The 26255-nt window shown below is 52.3% G+C and overlaps 10 protein-coding genes across 10 annotated transcripts; 2 read left to right on the plus strand and 8 right to left on the minus strand.

Moving 5' to 3' along the window:
* Positions 1-657: 657 nt before the first annotated feature.
* Positions 658-2676, minus strand: COCSADRAFT_221816 (uncharacterized protein). The gene has a single exon (XM_007703683.1). The coding sequence runs from the start codon at positions 2333-2335 to the stop codon at positions 1127-1129; it is 1209 nt and encodes a 402-aa protein (XP_007701873.1). The 5' UTR covers positions 2336-2676; the 3' UTR covers positions 658-1126.
* Positions 2677-3075: 399 nt separating this feature from the next.
* COCSADRAFT_172980 (uncharacterized protein) lies at positions 3076-3309 on the minus strand (the record flags this gene model as incomplete). Its single annotated transcript, XM_007703684.1, has 1 exon — positions 3076-3309. One exon carries the CDS (start codon positions 3307-3309, stop codon positions 3076-3078), a length of 234 nt encoding a protein of 77 aa, XP_007701874.1.
* A 10095-nt stretch (positions 3310-13404) lies between these two features.
* COCSADRAFT_38441 (uncharacterized protein) lies at positions 13405-14201 on the plus strand. Its single transcript, XM_007703431.1, has one exon. It carries the CDS (start codon positions 13698-13700, stop codon positions 13950-13952), a length of 255 nt encoding a protein of 84 aa, XP_007701621.1. The 5' UTR covers positions 13405-13697; the 3' UTR covers positions 13953-14201.
* Positions 14202-14740: 539 nt separating this feature from the next.
* On the minus strand, positions 14741-16016 carry COCSADRAFT_38443 (uncharacterized protein). The gene has a single exon (XM_007703432.1). The coding sequence runs from the start codon at positions 15662-15664 to the stop codon at positions 15182-15184; it is 483 nt and encodes a 160-aa protein (XP_007701622.1). The 5' UTR covers positions 15665-16016; the 3' UTR covers positions 14741-15181.
* A 531-nt stretch (positions 16017-16547) lies between these two features.
* On the minus strand, positions 16548-17540 carry COCSADRAFT_57103 (uncharacterized protein; the record flags this gene model as incomplete). Its single annotated transcript, XM_007703476.1, has 1 exon — positions 16548-17540. A coding segment is annotated over one exon (993 nt), but the record flags the coding sequence as incomplete, so codon positions are not given.
* A 525-nt stretch (positions 17541-18065) lies between these two features.
* COCSADRAFT_221886 (uncharacterized protein) lies at positions 18066-19012 on the minus strand. Its single transcript, XM_007703685.1, has one exon. It carries the CDS (start codon positions 18845-18847, stop codon positions 18215-18217), a length of 633 nt encoding a protein of 210 aa, XP_007701875.1. The 5' UTR covers positions 18848-19012; the 3' UTR covers positions 18066-18214.
* A 798-nt stretch (positions 19013-19810) lies between these two features.
* Positions 19811-21516, minus strand: COCSADRAFT_38445 (uncharacterized protein). Its single transcript, XM_007703433.1, has one exon. It carries the CDS (start codon positions 21410-21412, stop codon positions 20222-20224), a length of 1191 nt encoding a protein of 396 aa, XP_007701623.1. The 5' UTR covers positions 21413-21516; the 3' UTR covers positions 19811-20221.
* Positions 21517-21686: 170 nt separating this feature from the next.
* COCSADRAFT_93765 (uncharacterized protein) lies at positions 21687-22208 on the plus strand (the record flags this gene model as incomplete). The annotated part of the gene is made up of 2 exons (XM_007703686.1): positions 21687-21728; positions 21783-22208. 2 exons carry the CDS (start codon positions 21687-21689, stop codon positions 22206-22208), a joined length of 468 nt encoding a protein of 155 aa, XP_007701876.1.
* A 214-nt stretch (positions 22209-22422) lies between these two features.
* On the minus strand, positions 22423-23076 carry COCSADRAFT_162109 (uncharacterized protein; the record flags this gene model as incomplete). Its single annotated transcript, XM_007703687.1, has 1 exon — positions 22423-23076. The coding sequence occupies one exon, from the start codon at positions 23074-23076 to the stop codon at positions 22423-22425; it is 654 nt and encodes a 217-aa protein (XP_007701877.1).
* Positions 23077-24120: 1044 nt separating this feature from the next.
* Positions 24121-26108, minus strand: COCSADRAFT_121304 (uncharacterized protein). Its single transcript, XM_007703688.1, has 4 exons — positions 25992-26108; positions 25861-25943; positions 25223-25811; positions 24121-25176 (listed from the first exon to the last, which is right to left on the minus strand). The coding sequence occupies exons 1-4, from the start codon at positions 26040-26042 to the stop codon at positions 24433-24435; spliced, it is 1467 nt and encodes a 488-aa protein (XP_007701878.1). The 5' UTR covers positions 26043-26108; the 3' UTR covers positions 24121-24432.
* Positions 26109-26255: the final 147 nt, after the last annotated feature.

Raw genomic sequence — 26255 nt, forward strand, 5'->3', positions numbered from 1 at the left:
TACGGCCAGCGTGATGCTGTAATTAAGACAATCATGGCAGGTGTGTGGGTTTTGGCACAAGTCTACGACAAGTGTTGACGTAGAAGAAGAGAAAGCCTGCTAACGGCGGTATTTGAGAACTTGACCCACAGCACAGCCTTGGGGGGATCAGCCGATAGAGGAGACGCTGGAGGTTGCATGTATCGAGGTGACATTATCATGACCTGAAATCCATTGCCACCACAGCTTACATGCAGCTGCAGTGACCAAGAAAGGAGTGACCAGTGAAAAAAATGCTGACACGAAGGATTTCTCATTAGCTATGCTATCATAGCCCAATGATGAGGGCGGCTAGGCGATATTGCAGATGTTGAAACGGATAAGACTGCACAAGCTGATCGGTACATGAGGCAGGATCGGGTCCAGGCCTTGATCGAGGTGTGGTGGGGGATGAGGCACTGCCATGGGGTACTTTGGCCGTTTGTGAATGTCTGTCGTGTGGTGGGTACGCCCAGTAGTACGAGGTATCATTGGGGCGGTGAGAAGTTGCCGGTAGGGGTTGAGGGGCAACAGGATTAGTCTTCGCCGATCGTCGGTCATGAGGGTGGTCCCTCTGGTCTGTTGCTGAGTCGCTGGACCTCTGGGATCTGAAGTGAGGGATCAGTCATGTGGATGGATAAGTAGTGTAAGTTTAGAAGTGAGCTGATGGATATACGATTCGTATTTTTGTTTGACATGGCCATAGAGAAAATACAAATGCCGATGGCACTATTGGGTATTATCGCTAGCGACAATTTGTCGCAATATACAGATGACTCGCCAAAGTAGCGTTTCAAACTTTAACGCACAGAATGCAGAGGAGTGGCCGCAACAGGCCGAAACGAAAACAAGATGATACAACCTCCCAATGTGATGCCCCTTCTGTAGACAGGCCCTACTTGCGGGAAATCCTGCTAGTCATGCCCAATGTTCCTTAATGATTTCATACAATACAAGCAGATGTAAACCTTGAGAGAGAGAGAAAAAATACTAGAACAAGCGATGCCGATGGTGGACAACTCGGCTATTAATAGGGATACATGAAGTGACGGACGTGACATATAGACAAGAAGAAGGGATACAGTAGACAGTGTGAAACACAGGCAATCTACATGATGTTTCGCAGAGACATTCGGTCCTTTGGCGAGACTGGTGCGCTTCGTGCCTCTGCTGGCATTGAGGGCAAGACGTAAGGGGACGGCAGTTGCCTCGATGCCGGGCTGCTGCTCGCACTTGTGGAGTGGGGCAGAGGTAGTCTTGGCTCAGCAAGTGAGTGGAAAGGTGGTAGTGGTCGTTGTGGCACACTCGTGGGAGCAGACTGAGGCATGGAGTGGTGGTGTGTAAGCTGGGGGGTCGGCTGGGTAAGGAGCTGTGGTGGCTGCGGGCGCTCGTAGTTTGGCTCGCGGAAAGAAGGGGCTGCCTTGGAAGCCTGGGCCTCGTTGCGGTGCAGAGGAGGCAGCTGAAGTGAGCCACGGCGCCTGTAAGGATCGCTAGAAGAGTCGTCTTCGGGTGCAAAGCCAGTGGCAGGGAGGTAGCGGGTGCTGGAATTTTTGCGCTCTTCCCGGCTACCGACTAGCGGTGCGAGTGTCATGTCTAGGGGAGAAGCAGCACCACGGGGTGACCTCGACTCTGAGCCAGTATCAGTGATGAGGGAAGGAGCACCATCGGCAGATACGATGGAGTATCCAGAAGGTGAAGGCATAGGCGTCTCGAATCCTCGTGCTCGTACAGCGGCGTGTGATCCGTATGTGGCGAGATCGAGAGGCTGTGGGCGAGGTGCTGGGTAGGGCTCAAATCGCTGGGGCTGGGGAAGCTTGAGAGCATGTGGCGAGTGTACTGACGGTCGGTGGGAGTCGTGTCGTTGTTGGTCATGGCGAGGGGTCATCTGGTGGTACTCTTCATGGTGAGGAAGAGTGCTGGGCAATGGGTAGTGGAAACCAGGCTGTGCTTGGTGCATGTAGTCGCGGGGTCGTTGATCTGCACGCTCAGGATTGCGCTTTCTGCGGTTTTGACCCCCGTTCCACCAGTTCTTGACAGCATTGTCGCTGCGACCTTTTAACCGCCGAGCAATCTCTGCCCATCTCTTACCCATCTCAGCAACCATCTTCTCAATCAGTTCGCCCTCTTCACCAGTGATTGGGTCGTGGTTTAATGAGGGCTTCAGGTTTTGGTGGTAGCGCTCTCTGCATTGCTTGGGTGACCTAGAGCCGATTTCCTGTGAAATGCGAACCCAGTTGTGGGGTCCATTGCGAGCGACGAGGTTGACAAGCCACTGATCCTCGTGCTGCGACCAGGGGCCGCGTCTGTGGGCAACCATTGTGAAGTTTTGCGGTTAAGAAGGGTGTAGTTGTTTGAAAACAAGTGAGAAGAAATGCAAACTTTGACTCTGAGTCAATGTTCGATGAAAGGCTGAGCGTGGCAGGTCAGTTTCGTGGACTGGAGGTAACCATGACACAAGATGAAAATACGAGGGGGGTGAGACGACCATGAGGCTGAGCGTTGATAGGTGGAAAGAGAGGAGATGAGAGAAGGGGGGTATATCTGCAACAGGCACTGACAATGTGTATATTGACAAGATAAGTTGCAGACAAAATGCAAAGGACGGGATGTACCCAGGGCAGTGCGAGATGGTGCAAAGGGTCCGAAGGAGGGAGAGAGGAGACATACCGTATGTTGGGTTGGTGACTACGACAGGATTGATTCAAAGTGTGTGCAAGTGTGTTGTTGAGTCGAGTGGATGTTGAGTGGTAGTGAACGTTGTCTGACGGACCAACGGTAAACGTGGTAGAGGCGAAGCACCGGTATATATCAAGGCGGGCGTGGGGAGGGAGTAGTCCTGACACTTGGACGCCAAGGCGGTCGAGGAGTTATTGACTTGTTCGGGACGGGCAGAGGTGAGCGAGGATTCTGCTTTTCAGAAGATGCGGCTAAGGCAATGGTGAGATGGTGGACACAGAGCGCTGGGGCGTCATGGGGCGCTCAGAGCAACTGACTGGGCCCTGAGCAGCAAAAGGCTAGTGTGATGGCTGTCTACGACGCACACAGGCAGCGATGGACCTAGTTAGAAGGACCAGATCGTCGGATTCGACAACTACCCTGTATCACATCGTGGCATGGCGTATGGCGCTCGCCGGACGCCATCTTTGGGGAGGCCGAAAAAGCAAATGGGACGCCCAGCTCGCATTTCCATGGTGGGAGGACCAGGGTGAATAGCGCGCACACCCCCTGCGACGCTCCCTGGCCGCCGTGAGCGCGCTCGTCCCCGTCAGCGGCCCACCGCTCGCGCAGCATGGTGCACCTGCTAGGGGCCCTGGCCGTTTGGCTGCCGATTCATGACGGTGCGCCCGTAGCACATTGGCCGGCGGGCTTTTGTAGACAGCATAGCGATAGTCAGGAATACCCCCACTGGGCGCGATACTCGACCTGCCCTGCGCACTGTAAAACCAAACATGTCCATGACCGAAAGGTTGAGCAGCAGGCCCCTCAGCCAGCCTCAGCAGCTTCCAGGGTGTGCCCGGGCTGGCAGCTTTGGTTGCCCGCAGCACCCAGAAGAGCCCAAATACATGGATAGCAGATGCGCTGCCATGGTGGCAGGCCCTGGATTCCGTCACCCTATACAGTGCATGGTGCATGTGTGGATGTGGATGTGGATGGATGGACTTGAATATACATAGATACGTACTTGGCTACATACATATGTACATGCATGGACACAGCACAACGGTCCCTAGAATAGAGTTGTGGTGTTGGTAGTAGACCTGGCAGAGCCTGTCAGTATACCTACATACTTTGGATACATGGCACGGGCAGAGTGGTGGAGCACCGCCTCAGGCGACCATGTGGCCGTGGTGGTGGTGATTGGCAGACAGAGAGAGAAAAGAGGGGTGGGCGGCCATTGGCAGGGCATTCTCGTGTGCTGTTTCTCGTGCGAACCATTACATCTGAGGCAGCGTTCTCTCAAGCGGCGCACGATGCACGTTGCAGTCAGCACTCGGGCGTCGATCAAACGGGTGCTGGTGCTGGGCTGCGCTCCGGGCACTGGTAGTGCGATCGTCACGGCCCTCGCAAGGGAGGGATTGAGGTCGGCGAGGTGAGCTTGGCACTACGACGACTCCTTTTGGGGCCTGTCGTTCTCCCGGGGACTAGCGCCATGGGCCTCAGTCGGGCGCTGGCCGTCCTTTTTATCGAGCTGGCCGATGCTGCGTCGAGCGCGGCAAGCTGCATGGCTGTTCAAAAGCGGTCTCATGGGCGGGGAGCCTTACACGCAGAGGGCTGCGAGAGCAGGAAGCAAGACGGGGCGCGCGTGGCCGCCACGGCGGTAATAGCAGTTAGCAGCCCTCTACTGGGTACGTACAGCAGACCTATACTAGAGCGAGAGCAGCAGCAGCAGCATGGTGCTGGCGGCCGTTGGTGGGCTGAAGGGCGATCTGCCAGCGGGCCAGTAGCGAAAAGTAGCGAAAAGTAGCGAAAAGTAGCGAAAAGTAGCGAGTGGGTGCGTGTGGGATGGTTGCGCCAGTCAGCAGCAGGCGTGGCATTTGGAATACCCTTAGCGCGCTGGCGATGCTCGTCTGGGAGCCCGTTTCGGCATGCTCGGAGGGGGGAGAGGGCCAGACGACGACGTTTTGGGACGCAGCAAGACCGTTGATTGCCAAAAGACGTCGTCACCCGCCTGCCTGTGGCCTTTGTCGGCGAGGTGCCCTGGGCCGTGGTAGCAAGGCGGGCGCTGCCAGTGCGGCTATCTGTGAGGGTGTGACGCTTGCATCTCGATTACTGCGTGCAGTGAGTGAGGCTGTCCGCGCCGTGGGTGACGAGTGATTGATTGATTGATTGCTTGATTGATTGTGTCGACGACAGGGCTCGCCCAACTTTCTCCATTCATGCCCCCAGCCAGCAGTGGGCCGGCTACGCCATCGGTGGGGATGCTCTGCGTCTACTCTACCTGATACCGGCCTGTTACTATTGTCGTCGTCGTCGTCGTCGTCGTCGTCGTCGCCGCCGCCGCCGCCAGGATGATGGGTGCAGCCTGGCCCGTGGCAATGGCCTTGAAAGGCAAACCCCACGCTGCAGGCAGGCAGGCGGACAAGCTGGCTGGAAGGCTGGCGAGACTGGCAGCAGGGCGTGAAGCTGCAGTGCTGGTGTCGGGCCCACCGAGGTCGAGCCGGTCCCGCCGGTCCCTGTTTGTGGCAGTGGCAGAGGCAGAGAGGTTGCGGCGCACGAGTGTGGCTGACGCATCAGATCCGGGGTTATAAGCGCTAGTCCAAGAGCGGCAAGGCGGATCCCAGGTGTGAGGCTAGAGTTTCCGGCACGCACAGCATCCGACTGAGTGGGTGCTACTGTGTGTGTGTGTGTGTGTGTGTTTTGCTGAGCCTCAGCCGCTACGGTTGGCGGTCATGTTGCTGCGACCATATTGCTGCTAATCTATCGTTACGACTGTCATATCCCACTGATCTGCTATGGCTACTGCTGCTACTGCTACAAGCTCATACTGCTATACTCCAACCCACCCCACCCCCCTTACCCTATGCACTAACCTCTCTTCACACCCTGCCCCTCCCCTCCCCTCCCCTTCCCTTCCCTTCCCGTCCCCTCAGTCCCCACGGCCTACCTGTTGCCTGGGTACGCCTGCGCCACGTACATTATTACATACATGTCGAAATGCGCAAATCACCCAGTCGTGTGCCGCTGATTCACCCCCCCTTGCCCACGCAGGGGTCGAACACGATTGCGAAAACCTCTGCCAAGCCGAGCATCGCGTTCGCTTTCCCCAGCACTGCCAGCGCCTGCCGCTGGACTATTGGATACCGGCCTGGGTTCCCTGAGTCGCCGGATCGCCAACCCATGTCTCACTGGGCGCCCAAATGCTATTCACAACCACCATCACCTCGTCCAACCTCCACCAACTTCGTCTGTTCGTCGGAGCACCGCGCGGGGCCTTCCGCTTGGCCCAAGAGGCCACGAGATTTGGTTGCCCTTCCCTTTTGCCAGGCCTGATGCTCACTGGTGTCCTTGCGCATCAGCCGCACCTAAATCTCCCCTCGCGCTACTGCGACCGATGCTGCTGTGCCGGCTCCCGTCCCCTGGTACCAACGGTGGTTCCAGCAACGCAGCTGTGGCTCTCACTGTCTAGGTAGGTCTATGGTCCTGTCTTGTCTCTACTCTAAAGTAGCTTTGGCTACATGCGCAACCAAAATCGCATGCTACGTCGCTCTGCATGTTGCGTCTGCAGCACACGCTCTCGTGCGACAGGTTTCAAGTCTCACTGGCCGACCGAATCCATTCGGCCCACGACAAACAAACTCGCCCACCCATGCCGCAAAACACGTCCATCAATATCTAATTCCATCCAAATACCCTCACTTTTCTCACACAAGACCAAGTAGTCGCCCAGCACGCCTCGCGCCGAGTCGGTATGTATACATTCCGCGGAGTAGCACCGGCACATTGCGACAAACTTACTTGGCCACGACTCGTGCAATATTGACTTTGTGCTCGTGGCCACCCCGCTCTCCCCGTCTGCACGCAAAAGAGGATTTGCACGGGTGGAAGGGGAGAAGGGGACAAGCTACTAGTTACCAAGGTTTAAGACGTCTTCCCTGCAGATACTCTGACGCCTGCACATGTGTCATGGAGGGGTCTGGTTTGCCCTTGGGCCCCTGGTGCGTAGATCGCGACAATGGTGGCTACTGTCAACCAAGTCTGTGTCTGCATGTCGCCCTCCCGCGCCGTACTACTCGCAGGTCGGCGACGCTGAACCTTGACGTACAACCTCGTGGTTGCATGCCCACTGCCATTCTGCTGACCCGTGTCGGCCAATCCACTGCCTCCCTGCTCCCAATCAAGACAAGCGGAAGGCCCCGTAGTATACCTGTGTACACACACACACAATCCATCACGATTAGGTGCAGTGTCGCATGTGGGCCTCTGCAGAGCAGGAACACGATCCCGCTGCTAAGCTGCCGTCACAGAAGGGGTAACCGCTGTACCTACTCGCACTTACACGGTAGTATTTGGATTTCTCCTTCGGATCCTCCACACTGGGCAGACAGGGATCCCTTGCTCAGATCGCACAGATCAGATTGACGAATTCTACCCGCCGGGCCAATCGCGTGCCTTGCCTCGCGCCTTCCATATCCTGAAACCCACTTCTGCCCCCATTGCAGCCCGGCCTTGCTTTTTCCCTCTCCACCATGACACCCCCCTGCCGCAATGGCCTCTGGCGACAGTGGCGCGCATTCTCCTTGATGCAGTTTACCGTTGAATCAACGTTTACTAATCGAGGTTTGGAGTCCACGGTTTTTGACAGCGGCACACCAGCGGTCAAACTCATGACCTAGACCGCGCCGTGGCCCCCCTCCAGCCTCACTATACCAGGCATCCAGGTGATAGACAGAGTCGAGGCTCAGTCCCGCCAACCCGGCCCTCATCCCACAGCTACTATACTACGTATGTCTTTATCTACATACATGCAACCCGACCCCGCTCTCTCCCTGTCAACTCCCTTGACGAAGCAATCAGGGCCGACAATACGCATGTACACAGCATTGTCTTGTGCAGGCCGCACTTGCTGCCGCGGATGAGCACACCTGACTCGTCATTGACTCCATTCTAGTGCACTAGCCTGCAGCTACGCCGCGTGTTTCTCAATCGCCCAAAGCAAGATGCAGCACCAGCGTGGAAAAGCCGTTTAGCTTAGATCTGAGGCCACGCCCCAAATCGGATCGACAGGCCCGCCCAAACCCCTTTCTCTCCCTGTTCAAAAAGGCCACAGAAGCAAACACACATGCTCGCACACACACACACACACACACACACACAAGCCCAACACAACATAACGTGGCCTTGCAAATTACAAGCAAGATCGACGGCCAAGACCGAGTCTCTCCGTTTACGTTTGTTGTTTGTTCGGCCCATGCCGACACATGGCCATCCCCTGTTTCTCATTACCAACTGAAGACGTCGCTAGCGCAATTCTCTTTGCATCCACGCCATCATCTGACGCTGTTGCAATCAATTAGCCTTTGGAAGGTGAATCCTTACCGCCAAAACTGATGTCCTTCATCACTATCCAACACCTTGATGATGACGCTTGCCTGCATCGCCCTCTGCCAAGACTGACGAGTATTGCCATGCGTGGGTCAACCTCGCCGAGCACACCGTACTCATTATCGAATTCCAGAAAATGCTGCTTTTTTTTCTCGAGTCAGCTTCGACTTGTACACTTGACTGTATGATGCAACCTCAAGCGCTCTGTATGTATGCAAGCACAGAAGGCGCCTCCTCGGACGTACTTTTTGGACTGCTCGGCCCAAGCCCGTCTTGATGCTATCCGGAGTGGTACTCTCTCACTCTTAGTTCAATTCTGTGCTAGTTGTATCCTTTGATCACGTTTACAGGAGCCAACCATATGTCGCAGTTACCAAGCTTACCCTACTCTACAGCACCGCTGACCCTTCCCCCCTCAAGTCAAATTCGAGACCTGTGCGCATATGATCTGCAGTAGCAGTGATCGTCCGCTTGGCTACACTCGGATGGAGATCCACGACTCAACACTGTCTGGTAAACAGGGTGTTACATTTGCTTTTTCGTCTTCCAAGACCTAGTATCTGGTCATACGCTGAAACGCCGATATACGTTATTGCCTCACAAATCCTTCCCTCCTTTTCCGTGACTTTCTCTTTCCTCATTTGTCATGTCGACTTGAGGCGCACTAGTCTATTGATCCAGCTGATAAATGGCATGTTATCAAATGAGTCGCTTTACACAGACGATAAAAAAAGTGTGGATCTTGACACCGTTCAAATCAAGCCACGACATGTTTCAGAAAGCTCCAGGTAGGGGTAGGCGACGGTTAAATAACTGTGCATCGCCACAGGTACCTATCTTTGGCAAGTTTGCCAGTCAACAAGAGTCTTTTAGGAGCCTCTATCCGCCACATTATGCACACATACTAGTTAATGTACACACACGGTTTGCTCGACACCCAACGGGATCCACTGGCACGTACCGTATACTTGTCTGTGCGATACTGTTGTCTGCCAGCCTACAATTACTCCTTTCAGGTAGCCTGCTTTTCTTCCGTTACATCAATATGACAGAGCACCAATCAAGATGGACAACGCAACATTATACGAGACACAACAGAAACTTGTTCGAAAATCTCGCCGTTCCATTTGAGTACTACTGACTCGTTGATGTCTGCCGACAACCACCGTGAGATTTCAGATTGTTTTCGATAAACTTGCGCACTGGTCCTAACGACGAATTCTGCCGATCAATTCCATGATCGCGATACGATGTGTCACTGTCATTCACGTGAGCGGTATAAGCCGTTCCTTCGCCTATGACGATCCTACAAACTATACTTTCAGCAGTGCTCACATCTGACTAGCTAAAATCAACATCGCAGCAGATATCTTGTCTTTCTACAATTGCAAACACCGTCGAGTGCCGGCGAGAAGCATCTTTACCGACGCACTTTGTACCACCGCGCTTCCTCAGCAGATGACAATAGCCCCACAACATCAATTACGATGCTCCCCAATTTGATCTGACGTCAATGAAATGCAGTTTCAACGAATCTTTTCTCTCTATCCTGCAATACAGCCCCTCATCTTATAAATACTGCCAGCTTTTCTCGTCACTTCAAAACTAGCTTTGGGTCGCCAAGTACGTTGCATTGACACCGCAGCAGGTTTAGTCGAATAGGAACGCTGATTTAGGTCATCAACCCCCGTCCACTTCGAGCAATACAGCAATGTGCTAGACCTTGGAATGCAGTGCATACATAGTTTGTCAGGTTTTGCTGCATCAGCTGGACATGGCTCCCGTCTTGCTTCCATTTACGGTAATGTGGTAGACACAACAGCTCACATGGCACTTCGCGCATAATTACTACCCCACGACACACAAGATCCGTTCCGACAGGCCGTTGAGACGACAAACACTGTTCGGACGCGAGAGCCCAGGGCCACGGTCATGGCACACAATTCTGCCGCATGCGACTATACAATTAGCCTCGGGAGGCTTCAAATGGTGGATAATTAGGATGACTATATTGAGCTTATGGTACACGGCATTTGCACTCGAATGGGTGAGTGACCGAATGGGATAGGTACACCATGTTTAATCAAAAGCGCAGGTAGACGGCATCTGTGCAGCAAATGCCGACTATTGCAAGACGGCTAATAGCACCAGTCGTACACACATTGTGCAGAGAATGCTTGCGATTGCCGTTGAATACCGAGCTGCCGAGTTAGACCACACCCACAGACCATACATACCCTGCGCAATATGGGACTGCGCTTTCGTTTGCTCTACGATCACTCATCTCTACCCTTGCAGCTTGGTAGGACCTCGCTCAACCCTGAACACACCAAACAGCTGTCTGTTGCATCTCACCAAGAGACATGGGCTGTTGCTGCTGCACGACTCCACACTACATACATTAGCAGCGGCCAAATCGCGGCGTGGACGAGAGACAATTGTTCTCGCCCAACCATGGCGTTCGCCCCTCCTCCGTTTGGCCCCCAGTGCCACCTTCGGAACTCATTCAGGAACTGAACACGAACCCGAGACCTTGCACTTGGGTCATAAGGGCCGTAGGCAAGCGCCGCACCCTGTGCGATGCTTCCAAGGCTTTTCTAAAGGCGAGTACAGTGTGGGCGTAATGCAGACACGGGTGGGCGAGCCAGCGACATGCAGTCGGCTGCGTCATCGTCGGCCAGCTGCAGAATGCGGCTCCCTGGCTTGCAGCAGTAAAAAAACCTAGCATTGGGTCATGATACGCGGGCGAAAGTGTCGTTGAGCGCACTTGTACACGCGCACGAACCCCCCCCCTTCATTCTCTGCATCGTCTTACAGAAATCCCTACCAGAAATCCCTTTTGCCTTTGATCCTACGAGCGTCATGAAACAAGCGAAGCGGACATCGTACTTTTCGCACCTCATACCCCAATCAGCCGTAGGTGCGCGCGCGGCCCGATGCCGTCGGAACTACAATCTAAGTTTCCATCCTTTCATCACCTACAACGACCCGCGGCTGTCAGATAGACGACCGGGGTGGCATCCTGATGCAAGGCCAAATTGGCGTACGAACGAATAAGCGGGGTCAGAAGGGCACAAGAAGGCCAAGGCCAAGGATCCAGAATGCCAGGCGAAGCCCGCTTGTGCCGCTGGTGGCCTGTCGAGCCAGTCTCATGGAAAAGCCGTTGTGCAACGCTAAACCACTTTTCGTCTAATTATAGCGGAGCGGACAGCTGTAACTGCTGCTTGTCATTCCCTGCAATTTGTGATGCGTCTTTACATACACCAACGGTTGGGGTCAGAGGGGCACGGGCGGGCTTGGGGATCCAATCGCAGCGAGTGCCGTTGTGCAAATCTCGTGTTCTTTGACCGGTCCATGTTTGACTTTGATAGGCATCCAGGGCAACAGATCATTCAAACGTGAAGCAAAAAGCTGTACGAGTCCCCTTGGCTTATACGAGACAAGATGCAAATGAACCGACGCTGCGGCACAAGGGGTACACTTACGCATGTCACGCTGCAAAGAAGGGGGGAGAGTAGAGTAAGTGGGGTGGGGGTAAAGTCAGACAAATTGATTGACAGACTTTGAACGGCCAGCGAGCGGAGTTGTCTCCGCTCCGCTCGCTAATTTTGTACGCATCGAGCAAACAATCCTGGTCCCCGTATCGTTGTCCCGTTCGAACCCCAACAACGCAATATGCTTGGTTCGTTTGCCGCATTCTGAAGGTCACGGCCACCAATTTCGCTGACTTACTTTCCGCCCTTTTTTCTGGCTGGCAATACAGCTCTTTGCAATCTATCTGAAGCAGAAGGACATTTAACATTCCGGCCAATCAATCTTACCCCCCCTCCCCCTCTCTCTCCCCAGCGCAAGTATCACCCCACATTCAATCCTTTCAAGATTCCCCATCCTCTACCCAGGATATCGGCAACCTAAAATAAAACACAACGGTCACGCTTCGGAGATATTAATCTTGATCTTATGGATTATCTCTCGTTGCGACGTTCTTGCCCCCTTCAGCAATTTTAGTTTTACCGTTTGGTCTTCACTACGGGACCTTAGTTCTGGTCGCCCTCGGCCTGCTCTGTCTCTCACACTTTCGGCCAACGGTTTGGTTCCGTATTAGGAAGAAACGGCGACGGACCTAAGGCGACGCATCGGTAGTGTACTCGCTTCTAGCCTTGTACATCCGTTTTGGGACGGGTTTTCTTGTCATCGTATTGAAATGATGCATTATGTACAAAGTGCAAGTTTCACAAATATACTACTTTATACATGTATACGGCACAGGAAGGCGAGTCGGTAGGTGTGGAATACGTACGTAGATTGAAAAACGGCGGCCGAGCGGGGCGATAGCGTGCATCGGCGGCGGCGACGGCGACGGCGGAAATTTGCCGAAACGCGCTTGCCCTTGTTGCGCTTTTTTTTAGGATGCCCGTTCGGAGCATTCGCAGAATTGACATGGGATAGCGAGTTGTCCGGGGGTGTGCGAGGATGGTCATTTGCTTTTTTTTGGAATCCCGCCCTCCTTCTGGGTTATTTTGTACGTACCCCGTCGATGGGTGGAGTGATTTGCAACAGGCGGTCAGATTTGTGGGTTTGACTCAGGGTTTTTTTGTGTTGCTCGTTGCGTTGCTCTTGTGTTCCCGAATGCGAATCCGGGTTAGGGCTAGGGGCGCGGGCGGCTACTATGTATGTAAGTGATTGACGGGGGGATTTTTTGGATGCGGGATCATAGGGCGGGCGGGCTACGTCATTAGGATCGTGATCGTCCGCTGGGCGGCTGGTTTTTTTGCTTCACTCGGATATGAGGGGTTGTTGTGCGTGGACTGCGTGGGGAGGGCGATCTGGATGGGATGGGTTTAGGGTTTTGAGGCAGGCAAGGGTTAGATAAGGTTCTGATACGAACGTGAGAGAGGTAGGTATCGTCGGTTTGTGCTTGTGTGGCTGTGCTGTTACATTTGAAATCATCACCGAAATGTTGCATGTGATTGTGTAGATCTTCATATCAAGGGTCTTGGGACTGTAGTATCACTCTTGTACGTGCAGTCAGCGTCATACGATATCTTTCTTCCTTTTTTTTTCCTAAATTCCTGCCAGGCAGAACTTTTCTTATTGTTGATCCTCGAGAAGGGCAGGGATAGCGTTAGATATAACAAGTCGCAGTAAATACTACTTTACAATTTCGCACATAGGGTAGACTTTGTAGATTAGTCTGTACTACTAAACAGGGACACACAATACTTTGAACTCTCCTTCTCCACATCTTTGGATCCAAAATGTGATGTACACAGTATATCGTCTTCCCACTCCTATTTTTTTTTTCTCTATCAGGAACATCAATCCAAGATTTCCCTTCTGCACCCTGCATCTCACATTTTACATACTCGACAAAAATTGGAGTGTAATTTGTCAGAAAAAAGTTGGACTCTTTACAACAGTAGACTGGAGTATCCCAAAAATACTATATGGGTAAATGATGTGGGTAACTAAAGGCAAGAAACATGAAAAACTGCAACACTATCTACCACACATACTTCACTGCACTACTATCACTACTATGGAAAACCTTTTTACTCATACATACTTCGCTGTGAGATAAACATCCGTCCTACCCAAAAACATTTTTCTTTCAACTCACCATCTCACTACCCACCATGTCCATCTTTCCACTCCAAACCCTCCCTCCCAAAACACATCACCCCATCCACCCTATCCACCCCATCCAGCTCAGCTCAGCCCAGTTCAGTCCAGCTCAGCCCAGCCCAGCCCAGCCCAGCCTCGCCCTTCACACCGCCACTACACACCTACCCTTACCTCCAAAACCTTACACCATCCAAACAACGCATACATATGTACATTGCCCACCTCCCAAATCCCTCTCCCACGTACCTTCGCCCCCCCCAATCTAAAAACTCAAAATCCAGCCCGTCCCAATTCGCTCACCTGCATATCCATCTTTCCCAGTTTAGTCCACCGGAATCCTTCGCGTCTGAAAACGGTTTAGGGATACACTTTTCTTGCGATGGAGGGGGGGTGGCGGGGTAAAGAGGTTGGCGGCGCTGAGTTTGAGGCCACGGGTTGCTGTGGTATGTAGAAGATAGTGGTAGTGGGGGGATTGTATGGTCGGCGACTGTACGTAGTCTTGGGGTTGGGGGAAGTGGTAAGGAAAGAGCAGAAGGGGGGGAAATGAGGGAGGGGGGGGGGGGAAGGCGGGCAGAAAGTAGGTGTATTCCTTCTTTTTTTTCCCCCTTCTCCAGCAACCAAAAAGAGATTGTGTGTATCGACAAGTTGATCCAACCTTATTCCAATTCCTCCCTCCGTGTTACTTTCCAAGTTTCCCCTGTACCGTTGCAACGACGAGCGACAATCGCAGCGGTCTACGCTCTCTCTACGTTTCCGCGTATCCAGCGCATCCTCTCTCGGCCGATGCCAATCAGAGTCATCCGAAAAAGAATCCCCAAAATCCTTCCGAATCGCTATCGATTCATACCAAATGCAGTAACCGCACCGCCCCCCCTCTTTCCCTTTTCCCTCTTCCCGCCCACTAGGCTTCTCTTCTCGTCCCTTTGGCGAACAGAATCCAGTAACCCCGAAGCAAAAAACGCCTTCAAAGTCCTCCCGAAAACGGGAATATAGTGGGCATGTGTGTGCGTGCGTGTGCCGCCCGCGCGCAAAGCACCCAGGCGCCAACGCTACCCACCAACCAACCAGCCTTGTAGTATTTTTTTTTTCTTGGATCGAATTCTGTCCCGCCTCGCCGACGTTCCTTTTTTCCGTAAAGCAAAAAAGAAGAAATGGAATCTATAGTTACTTAAGCTAGTAGCTAGTAGAGTAAAGAAAAAAGGGGGATAGGGATAGAGTAACTAGCGTCTTGTGTCCGTGAGTTTTCGATCACACCTTTTTTTTCGTGCATGAGTAAGTATGCTGTTGCTTTTATCCCGTCCATCGTTCATGTTCGTAGGTAAACGCCCGTTTTTTCTTGGTTCGCTTGACGCTGTCCCCTCATCCGCCTCACCTCTCGGCTTTTTTTTTCTCTTTCTCTTTCTTTTCTTCTTTCTTGCCCTTTGCGCCTGTGAGGTCCAGCCTTTTTTGCCCCCTTTGCCCCTTGGCCTTGCCTAGCCCTGCGCCCCAGCCTCAACTACCAGGGGGGAGGGGTGTACACCGCAACAATCCCATAAAATACACTTCTTCGAAAGTGGTTTTTCTTTGCTTTTTCCTTCCTAAGCGCTTCTTCATGTTTCGAAACGGGGTTGCGGGCGTGGCGTTTTTGCGCGTGCGCGCATGCTGCGGGCGGATTTTCGAGGACTTGAGGCGCGGCTTGCTTGGGTTGGGTTGGGCGCGGCGGGGGTTGGCAATGTGGGTCAGCAATGACAGGGGTAAGCGAGAGGGAAGGGCGATCTTCCGTTTTTAGATGATGGGCGGGTGGTCCGGCATGGGTGTGCGGGCTGCGAGTGCTGCTTTGGCGTGAGGTAATAGGTGGGGAGGGGGTGCAAGGGTAGGAATTGGTGGACGAAGAGGGGAAAGGGTGAGGTGAGAGTGTAGGGGGGCTTGCTTGGATGAGAGGGTGGGAGTGGTTGTTTGACTGGGGACTTGCATTTGATATGCGACTGAGGTGTGTCATTGGTTGGGTAGGTTATACGAGTCGGTGAAGGAATGGTCACGTGATATGCCTGCGAGTGGAAGGAATTGTGGACATCGTTGTGACACGATTGCGATCATGTTTGATGTGGAGGTATGTCCCAAATTGAATACAGAAAGACTTACAGATGGCTTTCTGTTCATGATGGTTCTTATCCAGACTGGCCAGACACGTTATGCCAGCAGATCAAACCCTATGCAAGTCTTATTCCCTCGAAAAAAACCCGTGAACATTCCACTATTCCCCAAAGCATCTCTAAATTTCCCCCGCACTCTGTACTCCTTAACGCCAGACGCAGGCAACAGACCTGCACTGTCACTTTCGTCGAGTGCCCCCAAAACAAGCCCAATGCCATCAACCCATCTCTTCCTTACCCTTAATCCTATAGGTACCCACGAGCGATACCCGCCCAGCCACCCTCTCCAGTATTTCCTACAGAATATTGCATTTCCACTGACGATCCGCTACCCTCTTCATCAGTCTGCTCCATCCACCTCTCCACCTTCGTAAACAACTCCCCCTTCACCGTCCGATTCGCCTCCATGAGCGCCTCCATCTGCTCCTCCTGCGTCCAATGCCCCGGACAATTTAACACCTGATCAAAATCATACTGCCCCTCGCCTCCTTCGCCCTGGTATTGGCAGGTCACCGGGATATTGGGTAACCACACAGTGGACTGGTGCTGCTGCTGAGTATACCCACGAGCTGCTAATAGCTCAGAGACTACGCTTGCGGCGGCTTGTTGCGAACTAGCTCGGAAGAGAGCGTGAGTCGGTTGTGGAGTGGGGTTATAAGGGTTGTTGAAGGTGTGGATACCGAGATTCGTCAGGTTTTGCTGCGGATAAGGGGGTGTAAGCATTTGGGTGATGCCCATGCCTCTATATGGGAGATTGGTTTGTAGGCCTGAGAAGGTCATAGTAGTGGAATGTGTCTGCTGCTGGATTTGGAATTGGGCTGCCATGGTCTCAGACGGTAGTGGAAACTGTGCATGTTGACTCAATGCGGATTGCTGAGGTGACTGATTCAAACCGTTGGGTTGTTGGATAGACTCCACCTTTAATTGCCTCTGCATCCTACCATTGGCAATTTTCTTGCGCCGCGCTTGTTCTGTGGCACGAACAATAGTTGCATATCGGGGGACGGCGTGGGAGTCAAGGTGGGTGAGCGTGATCTGAGTCCTCCCGATGTGATTCAAAATCATGTGAATGTCGTCTGGGAACATGAAATCAGTAGTGCTGCCGTTTTCACTAGGCTTGCCGTTCTGCATCGCGTAGTCAAGCGCACGCGTGAGATCTCCAGCATCGTAATCTTGAGGCAGCTTCTTCAGTCCGACTGCGAGATCCTTGAATGGAATAGATGCTGGTGCTACATATCTACCCTTTGTTGCTGCCTTAGGAATGACGTTCTCAATAGACATAACAGTCGCGTCCCAGTCTTCCGGCGCCTTGTGATTGCGTCTTAACCATGCAGGCATGATTTTCCGCATAGCCTTGCGATATGAGTCGGCAATGTAATCACGAGCGCGCTCTATTTCATCGCCTGTGCTAAGCTCAAGTTGACGGTGCTCTTCCAGGATCATCATGTGAATGTTGGACGTCAGGCCGTTGTTCAAAAGGCGCATCAAGACTTGGGGATTGCGAAACCAATGAGGAAGTAGAACAAGGATTTCTACCATGGTCGCATTGATGGTTCCTCCTGTGGGAAATATGTACTCATGATGCGGCATGTCGAGCATGAAATGTGCGCGCGGCTTTCCTATGGGTGTGTCATTGGACGTCCGTGATTGAGTGGCAGTAGGCATCGTGGGGTCATGAGAATGATCAAGAGGATTTGCCACTGAAACTGTCGGTGATGTATCGTTTTTTGACAGAATATCGCAGTCTATCTTTTTAGATGCGATCGGTGGGCTTCCAGTGGGTGTCTTCAATGCGTCGGGGGAGGCTGACCCTTCTGGGGCTGGCCCTTTTCTCATATGTGGATCGAGCAGAGGATCTGGAGAGACAAACATGTCTTGGAAGCTGACTTGATCCAGCTCATTGTTGCTGTAAATCTGTGCAGATTTGGTATCAGAAAAGAATAAAGGGCTGAAGTCGTTCATGGCTATTCTTCGATATCTTTAGATGTGTTAGATATTGCTGGTTGATTGTGCAATACAGGTTATGGAGAACTAAGGTAAGTATACAAGAGCGAGCTATTTCTACACGTAGGAGCACAAAGTCCGGGGAGGTGAATTAGGCCAGTGTAAGTGAAAATATCATCACGAGCTTTGACCCAGTAACAAACATGAGAGTGAATGGGTTATGATAGGCAGTGACTCTGACTGCTCGAAGTTTCCACTCACTGCTATCAATTGGTAATATTCACATCTCAGGCATGAATCCCATTTACCCAATGTATGCAAATGAGAGACTTTAATGGAAATGTTTGCAGGTTCGTGAAAGAGGAAACTGGACTTAACTGAAGACTCTCGTTCTAAGCCCGACTACATACATCTCGCTCATTTGTAGAGACAACTGCGAACATCCCTGTAGCCTATAGTTGCCATGAATGATCCCAGGTGTGAATCGTCTCTCCAGAGGAACCGGGAAGTCCCGCATGTCCTACAGAGTCATGTCTCCACGGGCCCTTTTCATCTGATATGCCATCTCCGGTAAGATCAACCACATCCGCGTTCATTGCTGCCTGCTTCACTTCCCTGCGCCTTTCCTCTTGTTGCTCAGCCCTTAGTATCATAGTTCGCCTTTCCATCCTGACCTGCCTCTCTTGTATTACCAGCCGTTGTGCAGTGGTGCCGTTCGGTTCGTGTTGGCGATCCCAGTGATTGAGGTAGACACGCTTGGCGTTGCGAGGATGTGTTTGAAGATTGATTTGCACAGACTGGTTGAGCAGCGCCAACGGCCTTCTAGGGCCGAATGGTCTCGGCTCAGTCTCCCACTCGTCATGCCATGTTTTGCTGATAGCCCTATCGTCCCTCGTTGTGATTTGCGCACCCGTCCTAATACCAGCGGGAATACCGGTGATCAGTGGCTGTGGAGCATGTCTGAGTTGTGATATTTGCACTTCGTGTGACACATTTGGTGGGTAGGGTCCAGTGCGATAGTATGTAGGCGGAGCAAGTTGCTGATACGCAGATGCTGTAAGCGCTCTTTTTGAGTTTTGTGTCATTTGGAGCTCGCCGACCGGCTTACTCGTTTCTTTGTTCAAGATTGTATGCGGAAGGCGAAGTTCGTCGTCAGTCGTAATCAGTCGTCGTGTTGTGTTATATGGGCCTTGAGAGTTGTAACCCAGGCCGCAACTTCAGTAAAGCGTTGTCGTATTTTCTGCCGTGCAGCTCAGTCCTAAGATCTCGCTCGTGAGTTACTGATTGCGTAGCCTGTGAGGTGAAACTCTGGTATTGTAGGAGCAGACAAACAAACCACTCTCACAATGCTGGCCCGTTTCATAGTGATATGAGCTCAATGAGAGGCCATGAAATTAAAGACAAACGAGGCGATTGATGTATTGCGTAACAAAGGCGTTGTTGTCCACTCTGTGCTCGATGGTGGTGGAGAAGAGTTCGCATGACTGTTTCGGAAAACGCATCATGACCAAAGTTCCCCATGGTTTGGAGGGTGCAGGTGCGGTAAAGGGGTGCTGGCGAACGCTACCCACCAATCAGGTACCGCTGGTTTCTTCGGGAGGAGCCGGGCGACAGAGGTACCAAGTTTGCGATAGGAGCACATACCCGCATAACACACAATAGAAGTCATCACTAGTGGTTGAGGAAAGCAAAGTGTGGACATAACAAGAGCACAGGGTACGGCGGTGCAGAACGGGAAGTTATGGGTCACGGATATGTGGCTACAAAGGCTGCAAGCACAACCAATAATAAACACATCAAAGCCCAGGCTGTAGACCAGGAACGCTACATGTGCAGACGAAATAGGTCCTAGTTAGTCCCTGCGGTCGATCAATGGAGTCCGAGCACGTGACGACACAAAGTGACCTGATCCCACCATGTCCAAAAGAAGCTATGTCTCTCGATCGATCAGCGCTGTTGATCTTAAACAACGGCTCAATTTCGTGTTCCGGATTCATGGGGGAAATCTTGGGCGCGTGTAGAGTGAGTGTTTGTTGCACGGTCAAACTGTGAGTTCAATCGACTTGAGCTGACCCAAGATGCATGTCTTATCAATACTACTAAATTGAACTAATGCCTAAACTTTCAACATGCTGTCTTCTGTTTCAAACTTGAAGATTCCAGTCCGCACTGAGAGCATGACAGCACATGAAGAGTGTAGAAAGTCGGGATGCAAGATGGAGGATGTGCAATGCGCTATAGTATCCTAACATCATTGAGAAATTTTCGGTTAATTATTCTGGCATTCTAGCATTCTTCCATTCCAAGCCTTTTCTGGAGATTGTGCTGTGCTGCTGAATGACAGGCCAGGTATCGCACGACACAGACAGCCAAGCAACTGGTATCACATTTGATTGCCGGCATCACCCTGGGTTGAAAACCAGGACAATGCCGTATCTCTACTCATCATCAACTGTCGTTCATCGCTTTGTTTTGGCGCCCTTGGGTCGGCCGCAGTAGCTTTTAAGAGTACGTGGAACTAAACCACCGCGTGGAAATGGCATCTTTTCCGCATAATGCTTTGTTGTGCCCTTAGGTCGGCCTCTGGGTTTGTATGTAGCTTCTTTTTCAGCTTGAAGGGTTGATTGGTTCTTGGAACCCTTTGGACGGCCTCTGGGCCTCGGTCCAACAGTTTCAGTAGCTTCAACAAGTGGCTTGTTCTTGGAACCTTTTGGGCGCCCTGGACGCCGTTTCTCCATAGCAACAACAGTGGCAACTTTAGCAACTTTAGCAACTTTGACAACTTTGTCGTCGGCTGGGATTTGTCGCATGAGGCCAAGCGTCTCCTGATCCAGATCCTTCCTTTCTGGAAAGATAGGCGAGCCCATCCATGTCAACTGAATGTCCCTCCTCGTGCCGGCATTCTTGAACTTGGCCAGGCGCTTCTTCGCTGTGCCAGATTCATCTTGCTCCGTCTCGTGCTCGGCGTCGGGTAATAGGATCCGTGGCGTGTGCCTCACTGTAACACCCACGCCTTCCAACCCCCTGTCACACGCCGCGCGATTCCAGACAAATTGCTGTATTAAACCTTGCTGAGAGATCAAGACGAAGCCCATAGGCCAATGACTGTGACCCACAGCTTCCAACACCCCTCTGGTGGCCTTCTTTGTCGTTACCAGCAATCCAAGCACGTCCTTCTTGGTCCAATCAGGCGGTATGCCGCAAAAGGAGCCCTCGAGTTCGCGGATATGGCTGGGGTTTACCGAAATCTTGCGCGCTTTGCACTGGATGATGACTGGCAGCGGCTCCCTCAATGGGGCCAAGACCCAATGGCCGATGAGATCAATACCCGCATCCGAGGTGCGCCCTATGCGTAGCAGCGAAAAGCCTAGGCGCATGAGGGCAAGCGCGCTTGTGTACTCATAGTGTGTGCCAATGAATAGTGTGCTATCCAATGCTAGATTGGTGCGCTTTGCATAGTCGAGAAAGGTGGGCAGTGAGTTATGGTGAGGAGAGCCAGGGGAAAGCACCATCTTAGGGAGGTCAACTGGTGCTGCATTATGGGCTGAAGTGGTTGCGATGCGGCGGGGGACGCGGTGCGGAGTTGCTCGGGGAAGCCATGCGAGTAGCGAAGAGTTTGTGGGCCATGTCGGGCGGAGGGAAGGTCGCATTACGGTATCCTAGAAGAACAGAGAGGGCGGAACATATTTACAGTCTATGGCAGTGGGTGAAGCGCAGGCCGAGTGTGGTGGGCGTGAGCGTGGGAATTACTGGCATGTCAGGTGTGCGCGGTGAGGATTGGCCCGTCTCCATAGTAATTTTGAGGGAGGCGCTAGTCGGCTAGCTGCGTCTTGGTATGTAGGTACATACTACATGTATACCTACACTACACTACATCAACCCCACTCGGCCGACTCTCTTTCCTGGACGACACGCCCTGACATAATGCACGACATTCTGACCCAAATTCAGGATGAGCTAGACATGGTACTGCAACCCGCGCAACAAAGAAATACCACACAGCCATGCTGATAGCCCCAGCTCCTCAATCAAATGGCAGCTGCTCTCCGCCAAATAAGAGAGAATGCGCCTCCAAGTGTACCCCCAGGCCAACAGCGCCTCGATAGTTTTGCCGAATTAGAAGCCCGTGAAGCTGCACAGCACAATACCGCAAACGATCCTTCCCAGCCACCATTTGCGCCGCCCCCCAAACCCTCACCAGAGCAGTTCCAAGCAGATATCAAAGAGCTAGCACAGGACATTACGCTCAAAGAGCAGCAAATTGAAAAGTTGATAGCACATCTGCCAGGCCTGAACTGGAGTGAGAAGGAACAGGTTGAGAGGATGAAGGAGCTAGAGAGACAGCTGGAAGATCTGGAGGGTGATAGAGTCAAAGCAGTCAAAGAGAAGGAGACGTTGATGAAGATGGTTGAAGATAAGATTGCAGGTGTGGGGAGGGTCCGATGAGCCTGCTACCCGCCATGTCCTCCATTATGATTAAGAAGAAAAAACCCATGAGACTCTCAGATAGGTTCTCTCTGCCTCGTTCGTCTCGGGTCTCATGAATTTCCGGCGCCTCCAGTTCTGCATTACGCCCATCAATAGCCACATGAGGCATCAAAGCAAAAACGTTCTCCAAACCATCTGGATCAACTTCACTTCGGAAAGAATCCAGCCGACATTATATCCACCCAGCATCCCGATCCTCCCTGTACGTAAAATCCTCGCGGTAGACAAAATTCCTCGGAACAATAATACAACCACCCGGCACATTCGTCTCGACCCTAACCATACCGCACTCTCGTAAGAAAAGACTATCCGATGCTGCAGCCGCTGCCGCCGCCGCGGCTTCCTTCTGCTGATAGATGGCAGCTTCCTCAACGATGCTCTTTCCCCGTATCTCAGTCGTACTCCTCTCGTCATCTTCTTCTTTCCCCTCTTCCACATCAGCCTCCTTTCTGCTCTGTCTCGTAAAAACCCTCGTGACAAAACCCTCAAACCGCGACTCCGCCGGCTTCCCCATCGCAACGCGCCGCGCAGCCCTTTCCTCTTTCGCACTCTGGTGGGCCCCGCCTTGTGGCCTCTGTACTTGATGCATCTCGTGAGCGTTGCGGTAACTCCTTTCGTCTATGTCATCGAATAACCCGCTGGCCCCTCTATGCGATATCTTGTGCTGTCTTGTCGGCCGGGGAGGCAGGTCGTACTCGTCTATCGCCGCCATCCTTGTGTACTGCGACGCTCGGTGTCGCTGTTGAGCATATGCTTGTGCTTGAGCTTGAGCTTGTTGTTGTTGGGGAAACACGACGACACGGCGGGGATCCGAAGGATACGTCATAGCGACTGTTGAGGCCATTGATTTTTCGAAAATAGTATATTTAAAAGAAAAGTAAGATGATTTTTTGTTGAGATTATGCTCAGATGCGAAGGTACCAGACCGTTGACTGCTGCTTCTTTTTGGGGGGGATACACCGCGCTACATACTGTCAAAAAAACGCCAGATGACCTGCCGGGAAATGAAATGGCTTGCCTGTCAGAACTTAATCCACTTTCCTCCATTTTCGAACATCTGCCATCACACACCACTACCTTTTCCTACCACCATACTGCAAGAAAAGCGACGAGGAAATCTCCGGATTAGCACCGTGATACGACACAACCATCGGCTTTCCAAACTGTCACCTCCCCTTGTTTCCTCACCATACTTTCTCCCCTCCATTCCCTTCCTTGCCCAAATTCCCTACCTTGCGTATTTCCCCACTCCAAGACGGGGGCGAAAGCTTATTCCCACCTCCCTCCCCCTCCGTGCTTCATGTTCCTTTGTTTCACTGCACCGCACATACCTACCTTTTCGTTTCGTTTCACCGTGACATCTCCCCACACTGCCGATCACCGGCATCCGCACATCACCATCTCTCTTCCTTATCCGCTCAAGCGCCTTTAACCCTTTCGGCGTTCACGGGAAAAGGCAAAATTCCACGTCGATCTTTTTTATTTTCCAATGCAGCCGACCGGTCTTATTTTTCGCGCTCCGGCCGTAAGTACCGTAAGCATGACTGCGTTTGGGGAATGCTTAAAAAAGGGGGGGGATTGTACATAGTAGATTGAGAGCGCCGGCAGTGCTGGCGATACTGGGAAGAAAGATGAGAGTGAAGCGTGCGGGTAAAAAACGCAAGGGGAGATGTTGAGATTGCCGATTTCTGAAAGGGGATGGGGGAAAAGAGAGTTTGCGGGAGTGTCGTTGCGCTGTCGGGCTAGAGTGACAGTGGGCGGGACGTGTTTGACTCGCTTTCCCTTTCCTTTTTCCCTTCTTCTCTTTCTAGAGCGAAACAAGCGTGGTTCTTTTTTTCCTTTTTGCATAGTTTTTCGTGTGTAGCGCTAGGGGAATATTGAGTTAACGTGAGTTGGCAATGATCTTTATAATCCCAAAGCAGACCAGAAGATCTCGGGCAGTGATGCTATTCCGAGGTACAATACAAACAACATAAGAAAAAGCCACCAAACACCATAAACACAGAACTTCAAGCCACAGGTACTAATAACTGGGGTGCCAGCCACATGCCTAGCCCCGCTTGAATCGCATCAGGTTCTAAAAATACATGTATGCAAATGTACATCAACTCCAAAGTCTGGACTGACGCAGCTTCCTCAAGACTAGCCAAATTTCAACTTGAGCCTCAGTTTCACTGCATAACTAATAATCAAATCTCTCCGGGAGTACCAGTGGCGCAACCAATGTCCAGGTGTAGATGCCGTAGCATACCCATGCGCTGATGATCTTAGCCCAGCTAGCCCAGTAGGTGCGACCGACGGGTACAAAGCTGCCAGATACGTCCTTCTCGTCAAAGTTGGTAGTGAGTAGAGTAGCGACCCAGGTTGTGCTGAGGAAGAAGATGACGTGGAACAGTGTGTAGTTGTACTGTGTAGCGTTGCGCTCATCGTCACGTGGGTTCTTCTTGTTGCGGGGCTCTTCGTCCTCGTCGTCGCTGTCCGAGTCGTCAAGCGCAGAGGCGGGCAGAGAACCAGATTCTACGGCAGCCCTGAGTGCGGCCTGGCGCATTTCACGACGAGATTCGGGTTGTTGGGTAACGAGGCCGTGTTCATAATCTTCGGTACCGACTTGGGCATAACCGTTTCCGTGAGGATTGCCCTGAGCGCCAAGAGCCAGGCCGTATGTTGCTGCACGAGTAGTAGTGTATGCGACAGTAACAAAGGTGACAATTGCGCCAATGATGATGGTCGCCTTACGGGTACCGCGAGCACGGATCAATGGGTTGCACTGATGATCATCGGGCTCCATTCCTACAGCGGACATGGTGAGGTAGGTGCAGTAAATGGCTACAATGGCAGATTGGGCGAGACCAGCGCGCGGGTTTACATCCTGTACCGCAGGGTGAATAGAAGCGACGGAAGAGATCAGGAGCAAGATGAGGTTGATCTGTGGATGTCAGTCATATCCTGCGCTGGCACAAAACTCGACGTACCGTAATGGCTGCCTGGTTCATGCCGCATCCACTCTTGGCAAAGTAAATGTACATGACAATCGTCATGGCAAATGAAGCAAGGTACATGAACAAAGCGCTACCGACAAGCATGCCAGTCCAGACACGTGAATCGGTGGTCTCAATCTTTTCCTGGCAATACTCGGCCCAGTTATGCGCCAAGTCCACAAGCAGGATCAGTCCAATGAGGAGGAACAGACATGCGCCAACCATGGCAAAGTAGTTTCCCCATACGATAAAGAACGAGTTGGGGATGAAGAAGGTCAGAACAATCATGCCGACCCAGCCAAAAATCTTGGGCAGCCAAAAGCCGTTTTGTATAGTTGCGCGCGGGTCCTTTGAAGTCTGCACTCCAATAAGCATCAGGGCCATGATGACGTGGAAAAAGCCAAGGGCAAAGTTGATGCGCTGCACCGCAACGTAGCCGTAACATTGTTCCCCAAGACATTTGATGTCGACATAATCGAGGGTAAGGTGTGCCAGCTTCTTCATGGCCCAGTCGGTGAGCATGATCCACGAAACAATCGAGTTGATGAGCAGGATGAGCGCGTATGCAATACGGGTGGCGATGCTGCAGAATGTCAGTATACATGAATTAGCGCATGCATCTGTACACCCACCTGTTACCGCATTTTCCTCCACAAGAGCCCATAACGGCGCTACATGTGGCAGCGCCACAGCAGGAGGCGGCAAGGCTCCAGACCTGACAATGTTAGCAGGGCGCGCCAACGTGATGGAGCACGCGACATACGGTGCTCATGGCCGGCATGGCCAGAAAGGGAACAGATAGTAATGCGCCCATGGTGGTGATGGCCGCTGGAGTCGCGTATGGAGGGTGGGTGGTGGTGGAGAATCTGGAGAACAGGCACGAGGGCGAGGCCGGTGACGTTCCTGTCCAGCTACGGCTAGTAGTACTGCGCCAAGCCGTGCCAGCCCATCTTATCTCCGACACCCATTGCTGCATCCGGCCTCAACACTCGCTCTCACGCCTCGGTTCAGTTTCCCAAGGCTTGCC

This window comes from Bipolaris sorokiniana (genome assembly GCF_000338995.1).
Source record: "Bipolaris sorokiniana ND90Pr unplaced genomic scaffold COCSAscaffold_10, whole genome shotgun sequence".
Lineage (NCBI taxonomy): Eukaryota > Fungi > Ascomycota > Dothideomycetes > Pleosporales > Pleosporaceae > Bipolaris > Bipolaris sorokiniana.

Coding starts and splice junctions, on each gene's coding strand:
- COCSADRAFT_38445 (XM_007703433.1), bottom strand. CDS start 21,412: ATGCGACCTTCCCTCCGCCCGACATGGCCCACAAACTCTTCGCTACTC.
- COCSADRAFT_221886 (XM_007703685.1), bottom strand. CDS start 18,847: ATGACACAAAACTCAAAAAGAGCGCTTACAGCATCTGCGTATCAGCAA.
- COCSADRAFT_38441 (XM_007703431.1), top strand. CDS start 13,698: ATGTCCATCTTTCCACTCCAAACCCTCCCTCCCAAAACACATCACCCC.
- COCSADRAFT_121304 (XM_007703688.1), bottom strand. CDS start 26,042: ATGGGCGCATTACTATCTGTTCCCTTTCTGGCCATGCCGGCCATGAGC. Junction 25,812..25,860: donor GGAGGAAAATGCGGTAACAG/GTGGGTGTACAG, acceptor GACATTCTGCAG/CATCGCCACCCGTATTGCAT. Junction 25,177..25,222: donor TGAACCAGGCAGCCATTACG/GTACGTCGAGTT, acceptor TGACATCCACAG/ATCAACCTCATCTTGCTCCT.
- COCSADRAFT_38443 (XM_007703432.1), bottom strand. CDS start 15,664: ATGACACACCTCAGTCGCATATCAAATGCAAGTCCCCAGTCAAACAAC.
- COCSADRAFT_221816 (XM_007703683.1), bottom strand. CDS start 2,335: ATGGTTGCCCACAGACGCGGCCCCTGGTCGCAGCACGAGGATCAGTGG.